At 30.9% G+C, this 17,425-nt stretch overlaps 1 protein-coding gene across 1 annotated transcript; it reads left to right on the top strand.

Annotated features, from left to right (window-relative positions):
• Window positions 1-12: 12 nt before the first annotated feature.
• Window positions 13-14,787, top strand: LOC105359562 (alpha-2-macroglobulin). Its single transcript, XM_011496177.1, has 24 exons — window positions 13-176; window positions 1,364-1,566; window positions 3,451-3,695; window positions 4,140-4,256; window positions 4,412-4,572; window positions 4,767-4,875; window positions 4,959-5,195; window positions 5,262-5,510; window positions 5,640-5,971; window positions 7,027-7,406; window positions 7,494-7,651; window positions 7,729-7,849; window positions 7,931-8,123; window positions 8,206-8,640; window positions 8,725-9,095; window positions 9,841-10,085; window positions 10,140-10,397; window positions 10,461-10,859; window positions 10,967-11,219; window positions 11,735-11,907; window positions 12,031-12,256; window positions 13,179-13,414; window positions 13,902-14,136; window positions 14,244-14,787. The coding sequence occupies exons 1-24, from the start codon at window positions 100-102 to the stop codon at window positions 14,420-14,422; spliced, it is 5,592 nt and encodes a 1,863-aa protein (XP_011494479.1). The 5' UTR covers window positions 13-99; the 3' UTR covers window positions 14,423-14,787.
• The last annotated feature ends 2,638 nt before the right edge of the window (window positions 14,788-17,425 follow it).

Below are 17,425 nucleotides of genomic sequence, written 5' to 3'. Positions count from 1 at the left end.
TTACGCCGATCAGGAGCAAAAATCCCGAGAATTAAAATTAATTCCAGCGATTTAATTGTCGGCTAATTTATATTTGCACCGGAAGTTTCACGTTGCAGCATGCATCAATTACCCTTCATCTTGTGCTTGATGATGATTTCGCTCGCCGCGGCCAATGGACCCACGGCCGCCAACAGGTGCGTTCAACCGTGTTTTCTTTATCTTTTCATTCTGACCACGTTTCCTATTTCCGAATAACGTTTATCTTAAAAATTCTGATTTTCATTTCGTTCATACGCTTCAATGATACTACGAATTAATTGCTTATCAAAATAACATTTATTATTTTCTATCTTCGTTCGCAATGTACGTGCACAGAACAAAGTTCAGTTTTCAAATTTTCCAATCGATTATCATATGCCTGAATGATTAATTGCATTCGCTCACATAATTCCAGATTCAATGTTTAGTCTTTTTTGTTTTTTTTTTTTATTTATATTGTACATTTTTATTTTTCTTCAAACATTTATATTATAAATGTGTAATTGAGAAATGCAAATATGAAAACAACGTAAAATTACGATACAAATTGATTTACAAGTAATAAAAGTATATTTGTTAATGATAATGCCAATGTTATGGCATTTATATTATAATGTAATTCAATCAATTTGTATGAGCTATTATAGGCTAATTTAAATATATATCAAAAATCATTCGGCAAATATTATATTATCGCATACTTTCTTTAATATCGATTTTATTTCCGTATTTTATGTGTTTTTAAGTATAATAAATAGAATTTCAATATAAAAGGAAATAAAAATTTAATAGTGTATAAATCAATAAAATAAATTATACAAGTTAATTTTTCTTTAAAAGACGCGTTAAAAATACATTCTGGATTTTAAAATATGAAATTAATTTACAGTTTAATTTGTAGCAAAACCGAACGTTAGATAAATATGTTAATAAATGTTTACATAACATTAACTATCTTCTTATATAAAGAAAGTAAAAAATAATAAGAAAAATAGATAATTCTTAATACAAATTTTTATATTTACTCACTGTTTAAATTTAACACATGATAATGTTGACAATTTTATTCAGACCAATATAAAGACGTTTTACAATATAAAAATGATTTTCATTTATATGGATAAATAAGCTTTATTTCCCGTGAAGATAAGTGTCATTGTTGTAAATATCCCTATTATTTTTCATACTCTAACGATCATAATATATCAATTAATTAAATAAATATAATAATTCTTAAAATATATTAAAATAATGGCAATTTTAGTTGTTCATTCTCCCTTTTAATTAAAAAATACCTAGATGAGAACTAATTAGCAACTAAGGAAAAAATAAATGTGTACAGAAATAGAGGCTACATTTTTACGGCACCGAAACGGCTAATCGCAGGAGAGACAGAAAAGGTATGTCTTTCTCTCCATAATTTGGAAGCACCAGTTCATATAAAAGTTGATTTATTGTCTTCGTCGAGTTTACCAAGTAGCGTCACGCCATCAACCAACGTCGAGGATGACATTCTCGGCAGCACCGAGACGACTCTTAAAACCGGTGTGTTCAAATACAAAAATATTACAGCCGCTTATCTCTTCCAAATATTCGAATATCTTGGCCCTATTTTACTAAATTTATCTGAATGCTGTCTATCTAGCTAAATTTTATACTTTTTTCATTTATTTAATTGTCTATTTAATTAACTATTATTAATAATTCTTTAAAAAATGTAGAAAGGCATGAAAATGTAAGAGAAAGGAGCAGGTAAACGAGATAACGAACGATAGAAATTGATGAAATAAATACAGTTCTTGCAAGAAATTTTATTTTATAGGCTAATAATTCTTATAACTTTTTAATAAATTATATAGTCAAATTAATCTATTAATTTCCAATAACCTGATGAATCTTTGTTAAAAAATTCCGTCAAATATTAAATAAGATTTTATTTAAGCTGCTACTATGAAGTATCTATTTTATTTGCTTATATTATACCATAATAGGATCGGTCCAGCAATCTTAAGTAATTGTAGTTTTATTATATTAAGACAATGAAATACGTTGGAAAAAGTAATCAACTTTATTGTTTTAAAATTGGTTTTATTGATACAGATTGCATTCATATTTAACATCAATAAGAATTTATTCTTCTAAATTAATAGAAGTATTTTATTTGGATTTCTATGTATTGTATAATATGAACAGAATATTTTGTTAAAATAACTTTTTTCAATATTCTAAATACACATGATTTATATTTATGTGGCATTGTGATTATTTAATAATTTCTCATAATTACTATGAAATATATACGTACATTTGTGTATATAAACACATATATCATTTATTGAAAATATAATTATCGTAAAATTAAAGTTCATTCATTTTTAAATTAGCAGATTAAAAAAAAATCGGTAATAATTTTTCTGTAAAAACTTTCGATTGGTTTATATATCGTAAAGTAAGAAAAAAAGGACCTTTGTATGATAGGTGCCTGCGCGCGCGTGTGTGTGAGTGCGTAAGTGCACAAGTGAGTGAGCGAGCGAGTGTAAATGGTAAATTGAAATTACTACGATTTCCGGCGGGGAATCAGTAACGGACTAATTGAAAGTTTCTGTGCTCTATCCTCGCAAGTACGTATACTGAACTATAATACATTGACGCCAATTGCTGCTTTAGCCATTTATTTTATATCGCTTCAAAAACTTTAACGAACAAGACTTACTGAAGTATATTATCGTTAAAATAAGTACTACAGAGAATTCTTTCTCTATTTATATGCACGCATACAAATACAGTAATGTATATATCCAGATGAAATTGTTATTACAAAAATGCAACAAACCAATGATCTATACCTACAATATTTTTTAAACTGTATAATATTTTATTACTTTTTCAATAACTAATACATTATGTATTTTTTTTTTTATTTCCAGCCCATGATTTGATTTACATGATTCTAAAACTATTTTGCTATATTATATATGTTATTACAAAATTTTTAAATATACGTTATTGCCACTAATGGTTTTTAATCCTTTAAAAGCCATTATAAACTTTTAATTACATTTTGCTTCATAAAAATACGATTATTTAATCAAAATAATTTCTTCTTTTCATTCAGAAAAAAAATATATATATATACATATATAATAATTTCAAATAATATAGATTATTATATTGAGTTTTTCAATGTTTATCATCATGATCATTATTATTATTGCTGCTACTATAAAGACTAAGATATTAATTTCATTATTATTATTATTATTATTATTATTATTATTATTATTATTATTATTATTATTATTTATACTAACGAAATATTTGTTGTCATTGTTTTATTATAACAAATATAGTTAATCAATTTTCATAATTATTAAATATATTGAAATTCTCATTAAAATTGTAGAAATGACAAATTCAAACTAATTATAGGAATTGAAACTTGTTTGGAATTACGAGTGACAAGTAGTACAAAATATCGCGTTGGAAGATTGAAATTGCGTATGAAATTTGATAAGCACTCGGATTATATTGTGGATACAGAAAAAAAAGTTTTCATCGAATATGATGCCTTGATCACTTTCGTAGAAACAGATAAGGCCATTTATAAACCTGGCCAAGATGTCAATATTAGGGTGTTAACGCTTAAGCACGATCTGAGGCCTTGGATAAAGCCGGTTAGTGAAATTTTACATTTCGGTACACTTCTTTATAAACAATAAAGGTAATATGTCCTTAAATAAAACAAAATATTCTTCTTATTGAATAAATGTAAATATATATTTTAATGGTTTATGATTTTACTTATTATTACTACTGTATATCCTTGTTATTGTTCTTGCTAATATAATAATTTCTTTAATTATATTATAATTATAATTTTAATGTCGATTTTAATATTGATGTCGGTGATGGTATTGCTTTCTAATAAAGCTACATGAATAAATTATATTTTTGATAATTAATTTAAATGTTTCTTTAAAATTCATAATTATTTTCAAGTAATGTTGACAATCGAAACTTATTTCGTTACGATTATTTATGAATATGAATATAATAAAGATTACGAATAAAAATTTATCCTTACAAAATATATTTTACAATACTATTTTTTCTATTAGATATCTAAAGTATGGATCGAAAATCCATCAGAAGTACGCATAGCTCAATGGACAAATGTATCTACAGAAAATGGAATGGCCCAACTTTCATTTCCCTTATCATCGGAACCAATCTCCGTACGCAAATTAGAAACAATAAAGATATTATTAACAAATCATTTCTTACTATATAGTGAAATGCTCATAATGATATATATATATATATATATATATATATATATATATATATATATATATATATATATATATTTATTATTTTTTTTTTTTTAAAGGGAATATGGAGAATTAAAGTCGAAAAAATGCGATCCCAATTAATTCATACTTCAACTTTTGAAGTAAGAAAATATGTTCTTCCACGATTTCAAGTAACGATTAATGCTCCGAATTATATTCTTGCAGATGCCAAAAATGCCACTTGGAAAGTTTGTGTCAGGTTTGTTTAGAATTAAATTATATCATATATTAGCAATTTGAAGAATGTCTATAAAATAATTCATTTCATTGACAAAAATAGTAGGTTCACGCATAATTATTAGTATAGTTATATCAATTAAGATTATCTTCCTTCGGATAATTAGTAATATTTACAAATATTTACAAGAATATAAATTTCATTGTGTGTTGTAGATACAGTTATGGCGAACCAGTGAAAGGAACACTTTTACTGAGCTTACGCCCACAAACATCGATATGGAAAAGAAAACAGACCATTGCCGAAATTAAGTTTGAAGAAAAGGTGAGATTAAGTAAAAATATAAGTAAATATACTTATTTAATGATACAATAATAATAACTGTTCCTCGCTTCGTTCATTAATAGTTTGATGCCTCATCAGACGGATGTATGAATTATACGGTAAGCGCTCAAGTTCTTGGACTACCGCACTGGAAGGTCGCACCTAATAATGTAATCTTGCTGGTTAATTTCACGGAAGCCAAAAGCGGAGTTGTTGAAACGGCTAGTAGTCGTACTCTTGTTATGCATCAGCCTCTTAAACTTGAGTTTGCCCCGCACACTCCGAAATATTTTAAACCTGGCCTCCCTTATCACGGCAAGGTAAATAAATTATGTGCAAACAAGTATTCATATTTAGACATTTAATGAAAATTTTTAATTTTCCAGTTACGAGTTTTACATCCTGATGCTTCGAATCCCGCGCCAAATGAAAAAATTCAATTGTGTTTAAGAATTCGTCGTAAGGATGAGTGGCAACGTTCAGTTGTTGAATGTCGTAATTACACCTCCTCGAACATTGATGGATATTTAGATTTTATTGTGCCACCGCAGCATAAAAATATTGTCCTTCTGAGTTTCGTAGCTACAGCGGTTGATTATCCCACCAAGTATTATTCACCTGATAAACGCTGGCGGGTAAAAACAAATAATTTTAATCATTAAAAAAATAATTATATAGAAGTAGGAGAAATAAGTAAGTTGTTGCAAATAAGGAAAAAATAATAGAAAGGAGAAAAGCAAAAATATAAATTCAAATGTTTAAAGGTATTTCTGGATCAGCCATCGGCCTATATAGACGTAGAGCCATGGTACTCACCATCCTCGAGCTATTTGTCAGTAACACGGACCTATCAGCCGATTGTTTGTGGAGAAAAATACTCCTTTAATGTCATGTACACTAATGGTAATATGAATTCCGAAGATACAGATCCCATAACTTTTCACTATTCCATAAACTCCAAGGGTGATCTCTTGGTTTTTGGTCATATCAAGTACAAGCCACACAAAGACACGATTCTCGATTATTCTGAATTTCGTAATCTTCTTGGTGCAACCAATCAGTCGAATGTCGGCAGTATGAATCCTACGGTACACAGGTATAAATGTTAATTTATAATCTGTAAATACGTAAAATTTACTTTTTTTTGTTTAGATGAAAAACTATCAAACGCAAACTATTCGTTTTTAAAAGAAGTACAAGCCTTAACTTATTGTTTTTATTTGTTTAATTAAACCTTGAATTATTATTAACCATATTTATTTAATGCTTGAATATTGAAATTTTAATTTTCTTTAATTTTCAAACATAATACTTGATTTTATATATAGTGTATACAAATTAGACACTCGAATTAGCGTATAGAAACTATGTCAGAAAGATTAAAGACTTCTACTAAATTATTAATCTACTAAAATATTAATCAAATTTTTCATAAAAATGTTTATTAATTTATAGTACAAATTATGAGATTTCACTTAATATTTTTTTACTCATATCGACCAGTTTCCTACATTCATTAGGAAGCACAGAACTTCTTTTATTTGATTACTTCTTAGTAGTGTAATAATTTTCAAAAAAAATGTATACATAAAATATACTAAATTATGTTGCAATTCATAGCAACGTATAATTAAAAATATATTTTCAATATTTCAATAAAGACGAGGCTTGATTCAATATCGTGAAATTTTACATGTTTGTATGTAAAATTTTACTCAACTAATAAAGTATAGTTTAATTAATCCTTGTGGCTAATAAATCGTCTTTTGATAAAAATTAATCATTAATTAATTTCATTTAACATCTCACAAATTAATACAAGTATATCAAGTTATTTCTTTATAAATTAAACAATTAAATTTTTCATGATAAGAAAATATTAAAAAAATATATATAAAATTAAAAAAAAAACAGATAAAAGTTAAATCTTATTATTATAGGCTATTCAAAAAATGAATAATCAAAATTCAATAATTATAAATTCATATGAAAATAAGAAATTAAATTGACGTAGTACTAATAGCTTGAGCTTGAAATTGCATTATCAAGTCTTAATATAGGAACTATTAAAGATGGAAATAAAAAATATTTAGTGAGGCTTCTCTTCAAATGATATTGGATCACTTTTGAGGTGGATTGGGATGATCGCAGGTTTCCCTTGAGTGTAAAGATAACGGCAAGTATGGCTCCCATCTCGGAACTCTTGCTTTACTACGTACGTCTGGACGGCGAGGTAGTGACTGCGAGTCAGGGTATCCAAATTGGCCAGTGTTTTGAGAACAAAGTGAGGATGGCGTGGAACATGGACAGTCAAAGTCCCGGTTCGCTAGCTCATTTGCAGTTAGAAGCAGCCCCCCGATCTCTTTGTGGTCTCTCCGCTGTGGATAAGTCCACGAAATTCCTCGGGACAGGCCAAGCCGCTCTCTCGGAGTCCAATAAACTCAATCCCGAGAACGCTTTCGCTAGGCTCGTACCTTTTCACCTACCACCCGAGGCTCTCCCCGTTCAGAGTACCTGGACTCATTGCGATAGTTAGTTTTATTATTATTTTGTTCTGCTTATTATTAGTTACGGAGTTATTTTTAAAAAGTTGCTTTAAGAAACCAATATTTTCAAAGAATTTCAAAGTCCGGAGGAGGGTATCGAGAGAATCGAGGAACCTGAGGAAGAGATGGATCATTTACCAGGACCCGAGGCTTCTGCGATGCGCAACAAACGTCACTCAGTTACCTATAATGCTTGTGCCAATTACGTTGATGCTATCCAAGCTTTCGATGTAGGTTGATTGGGACTGAAAAAGATCAAATTCGAAATTACCGACACTAACTTATATCGATCTTTTATTGTTTTCAGGACTTTGGTACTATTGTAATGAGTGATCTGACACTGGAGTCTCGTCCATGTCCACCTTGGCGCTCGAGCTTCGGTCGACATTCTCTGAGTCCGATCTCCCAGGAGGACATCGATGAGCCAGGTAAGAGATAGAAGCTTCACTGTTTCACCGGCCATACTCGTTACTTTCATCACTCTCATGAGCACCCACTTCTTCTCGCAGACAGAATGCTCAAGGCCGTGAAGGCCATGCCCTTAGCTTTCCAGTTCACCGCACCTGGAGGTACCGTTGCTGAGAGCTCCGCAATCGGTCAGGACGTGAGCTACATAGATCCAGCCATGCTTGAACTACAAACTACTAACGTCGTTAGGTCTTATTTTCCGGAGACGTGGATATGGGAGCTCGTATCAATCGGGTAGGTTTCGCTACCTTCCCTCATTTCGCTTCTCTTGCAAACGTGTGACTTTTGGCGACTAACATTGGATATTCCTAGACAGAGAGGACGGCAGAGCTAACCTCGAGCGCCAACTACCACACGCAGTGACAGAGTGGGTGACCGGAGCCGTTTGTCTCTCAACTGGGCACGGACTTGGTATTGCACCTCCGGCCAAACTTACAGCCTTTCAACCATTTTTTCTTGATTTTGGCTTGCCCCTGAGTATCAAGCGCGGCGAGCAACTGCATCTCAAAGTTTTACTCTTCAGCTACGTGGATCATAGCTTGCCAGTATTATTGCGACTGCAAGCGCCGGATGGCCTCGAGCTTGATCTCGATCGCTCGCCAGAAATTCAACTTTGTCTCGGGCCTAAGGATAGTGCTGTGCATGAATATCCGTTACTGCCGAGGCGTCTCGGCCAGCTGAACATCAGTGTTATTGCAGAACTTAACCCGGGCGCGGAAGACTGCGGTCCTCAAACGCTTCTCTACACAAGGCAAGTTTAAATTCATAAATATTTTTAAACTCTGCCTCATCCAATTAAAAGAAAAATCTTTCATTCCCTTATCTCCGGACACAGGGACGAAGTTTTAAAGCCAATACTGGTAAAGGCTGAGGGCTTTCCGATCGAGATTAGCAGGTCGGCCTTCTTATGCCCGATGGACTTTGGTGAGGACTCCTCCCTGGTCTGGGAGCTCGAATTACCGAACGCTGAGTCTGAAGAAGAACAGCTCGTTGAAGGCAGTATCAGGGCACATGTGTCCCTCATCGGTGATGTTCTGGGTCCAGCGATCGACAATTTGGACCGGCTCGTTCGATTGCCAATGGGCTGTGGTGAACAAAATATGATACTCTTCGTACCCAACATCCATGCAATTGCTTACCTTGATGCAATCAATCGCCACACTGCCTCTGAGATGAGAACAAGGGCTCTTAAAAATATGCAGAAAGGTTGATACTACTAACTTTGCTCTCTCTCTCTCTCTCTCTCTCTCTTATCTTTATCCTTGCTTTTCTCATTTTTCCTCTTTGTTAAAGAAGAGATAAATTATATAATTTTAATGAATAAATATATAATAAATTATATAAAATTAATTGCAATAATACAGTTAAAAAATGATGTTGCACTAATGCGTAAATAACTTATTTACAAGATGAATGATCTAAACAAAATGTTTGTAAAATAAAACGCTTTCAATTAAAAAATTATTTAATTAAATAAAATGTTGATAAATATTTTACTATGTACTTACTGTAGATGTGATCAAATTTTTAAATAAAAATATTTTACATTTGTACACATATCATGTACATAAGTACATTATGGAAGTTAAATTTTGCACATTTTGTAGATTATAGGATTTTTTTTATAATACTTTTATTATTTTAAAATAAAATTATTTTATTACTAATACGCACGTATACAATATATTCATATCCACTTGAAAAATAAATGTATATTCATATAAAATTAAAAAATTCTTATACTTATTATTAATTCAAAGTTTAAAAAGAAACGTCTTAACGAGTACATTAGATGTTTTCAATTTCAAAAATTATTGTTGAATATTGATTATTGAATAATAACATTGGAATATGTAATGTAATAAAATAATGAAGGGAAAAGTATATTTAAGAAAAATAATAGATTAGGGAAATCAATGAGCTGAAAAGTTTTATGAGGGAATGCGCACAGGCTACGAAAGAGAACTGAACTATCGACATCCAGACGGCTCGTACTCGGCTTTCGGAGTGGCAGACGAGACCGGAAGTGGTTCCATGTGGCTCACTGCCTTTGTCGTGAAATCTTTCGCTCAAGCTCGGTCGATGATCCAAATCGATGAACGCGACCTGAAACTTTCGGTGAAGTGGATTGTGCGGCGGCAATTGGAAAATGGCTGCTTTCCCGTAATCGGACAGGTTTTCCACAAGGACATGAAGGTAGGAGTAACTTCAACATCGACCGAATAAATCTGAGTTTAACTCTTTATACAGGGCGGCTTACGCGAGGAAGATGGCTCATCCTCAGCGTTAACAGCCTATGTACTCGTGGCCCTCCTAGAATCCGGTGTTCCATTAAGCGCCGCCCTTGTCAACAACGCTCTCTACTGTCTAGAGAAAGCCAGCGCCTCGGATCAGCTGGCCGATAGTCCCTATGCAGGCGCCCTTACGACTTACGCTCTTGCGCTTCTCGAGCACCCGCGAGCCAACGAAAGTTTACGCAGTCTTTTGAACCGCGCCTCGCGTCTCAATGTAAGTCTTCAAAACTTGGGATCTTCGCGGGATATTTTATTAATGGATTATAATTGTCGAAAGGATGCGATCTGGTGGGAAGATCGCAGTAGGCCAGATTCACTTGCCCTCAATATTGAGACGACGGCCTATGCGGTGTTGTCGCTGGTGAAGCTCGGTGGTGAAGCAAACATAATGGAAGCCCTCCGAGCCGTCCGCTGGATGTCCAAGAAGCGCAATGCCCAAGGCGGTTTCAGTTCGACCCAAGATACAGTCGTCGGATTAGAAGCACTGGCCAAGTACGCACTCGCAGTTGTCAATGCAACGACAACAAATCTCTTTGTTCTCGTGACAGCGACGGACTTTGATCGCGTGCTCAACATTGGCGAAGATAATCGCACCTTGCTGAGTCGCTTTGAGCTTCCAAGTTTGCCTACCACCCTCGAGCTCTTTGCTGGTGGCGTAGGCTGCCTTTTGGTGCAGGTGACTCTCTTCGACCCTGAACTTCAATAGTACCCTTGCCCACCCAATCCTAAACTTAATCCAAATAATGCCCTTAAACTAACGCTTGACTGGCTAATTGTACGCAGAGCAACCTTAGGTACAATAAAGTAAAGGCCTCGGGATCGGAGGCATTCGACCTCTTAACGAGTTCGGAGAGCATTTCGACACAAGAGCTGGAAACACTTAATGATACCTGTTCAGTACAGCGATTGAATATCTGTGCTCGTTACAAACTGGCAGACGAAGAGAGCAACATGGCCGTGCTGGAAATCGGCATGATCAGCGGTTTCGTTCCAGATCGAATATCTTTGCACAACTTGTTGTATGAACCCTCGACCGGTGAGCCACGATCTTTAGAATTTGTTTTTTTTTTTTTTTCATTCTCTAATCAAATGAGAGTGACTTGTCAAAGTCCGGAAATCCTCTTTCATATTCACGGAATGCTCAGCAGGCTTTCTTTCATGCTCTTACGAATCAAATATGCACTTTCATTTGAATTAGACTTTATTAGTTGTTTCTCCTTCCCATTTTCTATCTCCCTGCTTAATTCTACTCTAATGCTTAACAGTATTTCAAAATATTTTTGAAATATGTTTCAATATAATCATATTATTTATTTTTCGACGAATTATTTTAATGGTCTATGCAAAATCAAACCTAATACAATATAAAATAAGGCTACATTTAATTGTATTTCTATATTTGTATTACTGCAAATATAAAGAAAATATATATTTCATACATTTTTTTTTTGTAGTCCAGAAAACAATAAAATGCATCATTTATATAGATTTTCTTCTACATTAATCATTTTTCGTTTTACATATTTACATTAATGTGTAATTGAAATTTAGGTGTGAAACGATTTGAAGAAAATGATGACACGGTAGCCATTTATTTTGACAAACTTACCACGCAAAAGACATGTATTTCTTTCCAGGCAAATCGTGAAAATATCGTTGATAACATCGAACCTGGATATATTAAACTTTATGATTATTATCAACAAGAACTTACAGTTTCCACGGTATGTAATTAACATTTTTATTAAAATTATTATTTATGAATTGTAACGCGATCAGTTATATTTTTATATTTATAGAAGTAAGGCAGAATAGAATCTATTTTTATAATTATATTTTATTGGCAGAGTTATACATTCATGAACGTATGTGATTATAAGAACGAAAAATCTGATATTAATGGATTGTTGACAAAAAAAATGCAACAGAAAGACAATCGTCAGCCGAACGATCGGATATCTATTGATGAAAACCCACCACAAATTGAGAATATAACAAGAGAAAAAAAAATTGATTCCTCCATTTTTAAACAACTGTCAATAAATATTACTGTAGAACCTACCATTATAGATTGTAAGTCTCTTTTCTTTTACTCAATAATTCAATTTAATGACCTAATTGTCAACTGGATCATTGAATAGAAGATCAAAATATTATAATAATTGTAATAATGATATTAGAATAATTCAAATAATTAGAATAATAATATCCGGACAATTGCGAACAAATTTTTTTGTTATTTTCAAATTAATAGATTATAAAAAAAAAATTTTGTTAAATTATTTATTTTTATTTTTTCATTTTAATTATGTAAATGATGTTACTTAATATATTATCTCTTGTAGTAGTTTTATACTAAATATACTAAATATCTCATAATAATTACATATGTATATAGTTTAAACTTTTGAAATTTATATAATAATTTTATAAAGAATATATTTTTGATTATTTTTAATCCAGATAGAAAATAATTACCAAAATTTTCGTTTAATACATACAAAGTGTTATCATTCACAATTTAATAATAATTATGAAAACACCGGTAGCTTTTAAACAACAGATAAGTTAGATTCAATAGTTAATGAAATATATTATCATATTAATAAAAATGTGATATAAATTTTACAACAAAACATACGAAAAAATTATAATATATTTTAAAAATCTACACTTAATATAATACATTTCTTTAAGAATTAAACAACCATTAATAATCAAAATATGTATATTTTTAAATAAACTTGTTACTTTTTAATTTTGATAATTTTTATTCTAAAGATAATTAAAAATTCAGTAAATGAAATATATATACATATGTGTGTGTGTGTGTGTGTGTGTGTGTGTATGTGTGTGTGCGTGCGTGCGTGCATAAATTGATATACGCAACCAATTTTTGCACTATTATAAAATTGACGTCTTTCTGAAGTAAAGAAAAATTGTTCAAAAATTAAAAAGTTACAAAAATATATTTACTTAATTGCAATTGTCCTAGATATAGAGGAAAGTAGCGGCGAATCGGAAAGTAAACTTATCTTGCCCGAAACGATTTTACCAAATTTTGATGTGCTTGAATCAACATTTGTGAACATCGACCACGAACTTGAAACTCCAAATGGAATCGAAGGTCCTGTTCCAGCCTACATCGATATATCTTCTCCGACAACTGAAATAAATGACAAATCCCTATCACATATCATATCAAGTATTAATAATTTTTCAATAACACAGGTACATCTTTCAGTTATTGCAGTAGATACGTATTTTTGTATCTTATTGATTGAAATTTTTATTTTTTCAAGCTTGTTTGATTATATTGCAGTTACATACGATCTTATCAAAGCGATTATAAAAATTGAATTGTCAAATTTATAGCACCGTTGAATAACATCACTGTGCAAATGATGTTTTAACTGATTTAAAATTGATTTTATCTTTTCCTTATCTTCCTTTAAAATACTTTAAAATATCTCGTCAAAAAGATTACGAAGCCATTTGTAGACAGCATCAGTACTATCGTAGAACTTCAATAATTCATTATGCCCGTCTAATTAATGCGCATTTCTTTTTTTTTGTTCTTTGTTTTTTGTTTTTTGTTTTGTTTATATATAAATATATATATATATATATATATATATTGTTGTATAGCTATTATATTTATAATATAACAAAGACAATGAGTAAAATAAAAAGTGTTCTATATGTTTATATTGTGTAGGATGTACCGGATGAAGCAAAGAGTCAGTCGAGGTGCCCAAGATGCAAGGAAGAACTGCCATTCGACATTAAAGAGCTCTTCTGCTCTTCGAAAAGTGCTGTCAAGGCAGTTATTAGGCAGTCGCGAAAGGCTCGCTTAATTTTAGATTTAAGCTCATCTAATGAGGCAAGAAGACTTCGCTCTACAATTGAACTGAACATCAGACCCGAATGCTCGTGTGTACTGCTCGACAGACGTAAGTTATAAAAGCCGTCTACAGTTAAATATCAATTTATAATAATATTCATTTACAAAAATAAAATGAGCACAGAAAATTTATTGAAAGCGTTTTTTTTTTTGCAGCGGGAATTATGGTCTTATTGCTGAGCTCCGACGAGAATCGCGATTTCTCGAAAACAGTCTATAAGGCTAAAGCATATCTGGACAACAGTAACTCCTTGTTTTTGCTTATGCCTGTTGTTGGAACCCCACGTGAGATTAAGGAAGCTCGACTCTCATGTCCAATAACATTAAAGACGTAAAAATTATCTAAGAAAGAGACTGGCACTATAGTAACATTTATATCGTTAATTGATTATCAACCCGAATTATGGAGCACAATCATTTGTAACCACCATTTTTATTTATACACTTTTAAACTGTTAATTTTTCTACATCTCTATCATCAACTTCTAAAGAGCAATCAACTGACAAGTATCTGCTAATGCCGAATAGCATATAGTAAATAATTCATAAACCTATGAACATTTTATATTCTTATTGTGTATATTAATTATTTTAACAATTAAACTTAATGATTATATGACTGCTGTTTATTGGGTTGATATTTTAGCAGACAAAATAAGTAATGCAATTTTTTGTAACAATGTTATTAACAAATGAAAAAATTAAAAATAATAAAAAAACATATAATCACAATAAAATCTGATCTGAATGTGAAAAACAAAAACAAAAATTTACTCAGATATTTTTTTATTTCTTATTTGTTAACCTTGCATATTTTTTTTTTTTTTTTGCCGATATACAAGTAATTAATATTACAAATTAACAACATTCTTTAGACAGTAGCTACATTAAATATAGTTTATTTTCTTACAGCAGATTCACGCGTCAAGCGTCGCGATGGCACTCCATCGTCCAGCGAATCAGCGATTACTTCTAAAACATTTTTCTTTATTTTAATAGCAGCAGTTATCATTAACATACTTTATATTTTAATTTATTTATTATTTATCATTTAATTATTTTTATTTATCCTATTTAATTGGCAGTTTTAATTAAATTTCAATCGCCGATCCGCAAGACGCTGTACGGCCTTTTAATAATCTCTTTTGCACTTTATTATAAACCTGCTCATATAATTCGAACATCGTAATTACGAACTGCTAATCAGAATAATCGCAACAGGAAGAAACTGGCACGTCCCAAACATTTAAGGGAGTGCACTTGAAAAAATATAAAATAGGAGCTGCTATTGTAGCGATTAATATTTTCTTGGTAATATTTTTGAAATTTTATGAGTATTGAAAAAACAATTGCACAGTGACTATTGAATTTATTTGTGATATTTATTGTTTCAACGGGGAAACATTATGCGTGTAACTTGTTGACTGCATTTTGATATTTACAATAGTTCTTTTAAATTAGCAACTAATTATTTAAACAATCATTTCATTTTATATCTTCTACGTATATTTTGTTTTACTTCTAAATATAAAATTAATCTTAAAACACGAGTTGTGTCTAATAAAATATTTGTATATTTTTCACAAAATCTTTTATATTAAGCCACTGATTCGATATTTATCAATAAACATAATTTCAAAAATTTGATGAAAATAATTACAATTATTTATATGTGTATATACGAATTCACGCGAAAAAATTGGAATTTCTAGTAGAAATTAATTTTAGGAGGCATCATTTTGATAACTCACTGAAATTATACAAAAATAAGGGATATTCGCAAAATATTTATGAGCCTATACATGTGTCAAATATGTCCCTGTTTCTACGTATTTTTTTTTTCTTTCTTTAGCTTCGGTGCGCTGATAATACATAACGACAAAATAGAAATTTTCGTACATTTTCAGATGTATTCCAGTGCAACTGATCAGACCATAATATCAAAATCTATATATTATAATATAATATATTTAAACAATGTAATGGACTAAATGAACTAAAATTATAATATCGTAATTTATGGTAAGAAGTTAAAGTGGTCTAGATTCCCGGAGATGGCCTTGTCTTAGAGTTCACTAATCTTGTACTTTCTACCACAATGTGTTATGAACTTGCGCACACTCTACTTTCGTCGCTCCCGTCATTAATCCTCCCTAAGCATGCCTGCTCCCGTATTGAAGACAACATGTCCATGTAAGGGACACTGTTCGAGGAAAGGATGTTTCGGGTATTACTCGTGACCAAAAAAACAAAAGCATGTCACCGAGCTGACTTTAGCTTATAATTTAGCCGAACACGATTTAATAGGAGTAAATCCTACAATGTTGATAATAATTATACTCGATTCAATTTGTACTTTGCATAATACTTAAATTTGATATGCTCATCAGTTCAATATCATATCCTGCTTTAGAATTTTCAAATACATATGAAATAATTATTTTTCTTATAATTCAAAACCCATCTTTGCGTTTATATAAAATCTATAAACTAAAAATTATTTGGTTAATATCACGCCCCCATGCACGAAATATATTATCGCACGAGGTGACCCTGGCTAAAATCCTTACATCCTTCGAACAGTATTATTTCGTAATTTCGCATTACTCAAAGGATAATGTATACCAGGGATACACAAATAAAAAAAAAATGTAAATAATCGTAAGATTAATACTGGGACGCTTAAGCATTCGAGTCTACAATTTAGAGAAGAAAAAATTCATTTTACTCGCTAAAATCGTTGATTCGTACGCACTCAGTCTTTCGTTTCAAATATATTGATTGAAAAAGAAAAACATGAATGTTTTAGAAATATTAATAATAAAAATGAATATTAAGAAAGTAAAAAATGAAGGTACGTGTAAATCCTGTTATAAACAGGTTAGCGATCGAGGAATGCTCCGTTGTTATAATTCAACTAGACGCATATTCCCCTCGCATAGATATGGACGTTTTTATCTCTCTTGTAGAGTAGATATTTAATTTCAAAATATTATTTTATTGAAGTAGATCGAACGCAGTATTAATTATTTGCAGAAAAAATGATAATGCCTTTTCAATATATTTTGCATAAATTCTTTATGTCATAGTTGTCAATGTTTACTCAAAGCAATAATAATATATTTATTAAATCATAACTTTTTGACCTAATCTTAATATCATAATACATGTAAAATTTCATTGGAAAATACAAAAATTAAAAAGTATTTATTTTTATTATTTTACTTTATTTTATTGGATCACTTTAATACCTCATACTATATAATAGAATCAAAAATAAATCATCAACTCCTGTTATTTATAAATAGTTCTTATTATATAAAAATTAAATATCCATA

Source organism: Ceratosolen solmsi, unplaced genomic scaffold (genome assembly GCF_000503995.2).
Source record: "Ceratosolen solmsi marchali unplaced genomic scaffold, CerSol_1.0 scaffold11, whole genome shotgun sequence".
Lineage (NCBI taxonomy): Eukaryota > Metazoa > Arthropoda > Insecta > Hymenoptera > Agaonidae > Ceratosolen > Ceratosolen solmsi.
Note: the sequence above shows the minus strand (reverse complement) of the source record. Positions and strands in the feature narration are given on the sequence as shown.

Bases quoted from the DNA above. Each gene is read 5' to 3' on its own strand.
- LOC105359562 (XM_011496177.1), top strand. From the start codon at position 100: ATGCATCAATTACCCTTCATCTTGTGCTTGATGATGATTTCGCTCGCC. The intron at 5,511-5,639 runs GTAAAAACAAAT...AAATGTTTAAAG, and splicing joins CACCTGATAAACGCTGGCGG to GTATTTCTGGATCAGCCATC. The intron at 9,096-9,840 runs GTTGATACTACT...GAATGCGCACAG, and splicing joins TCTTAAAAATATGCAGAAAG to GCTACGAAAGAGAACTGAAC.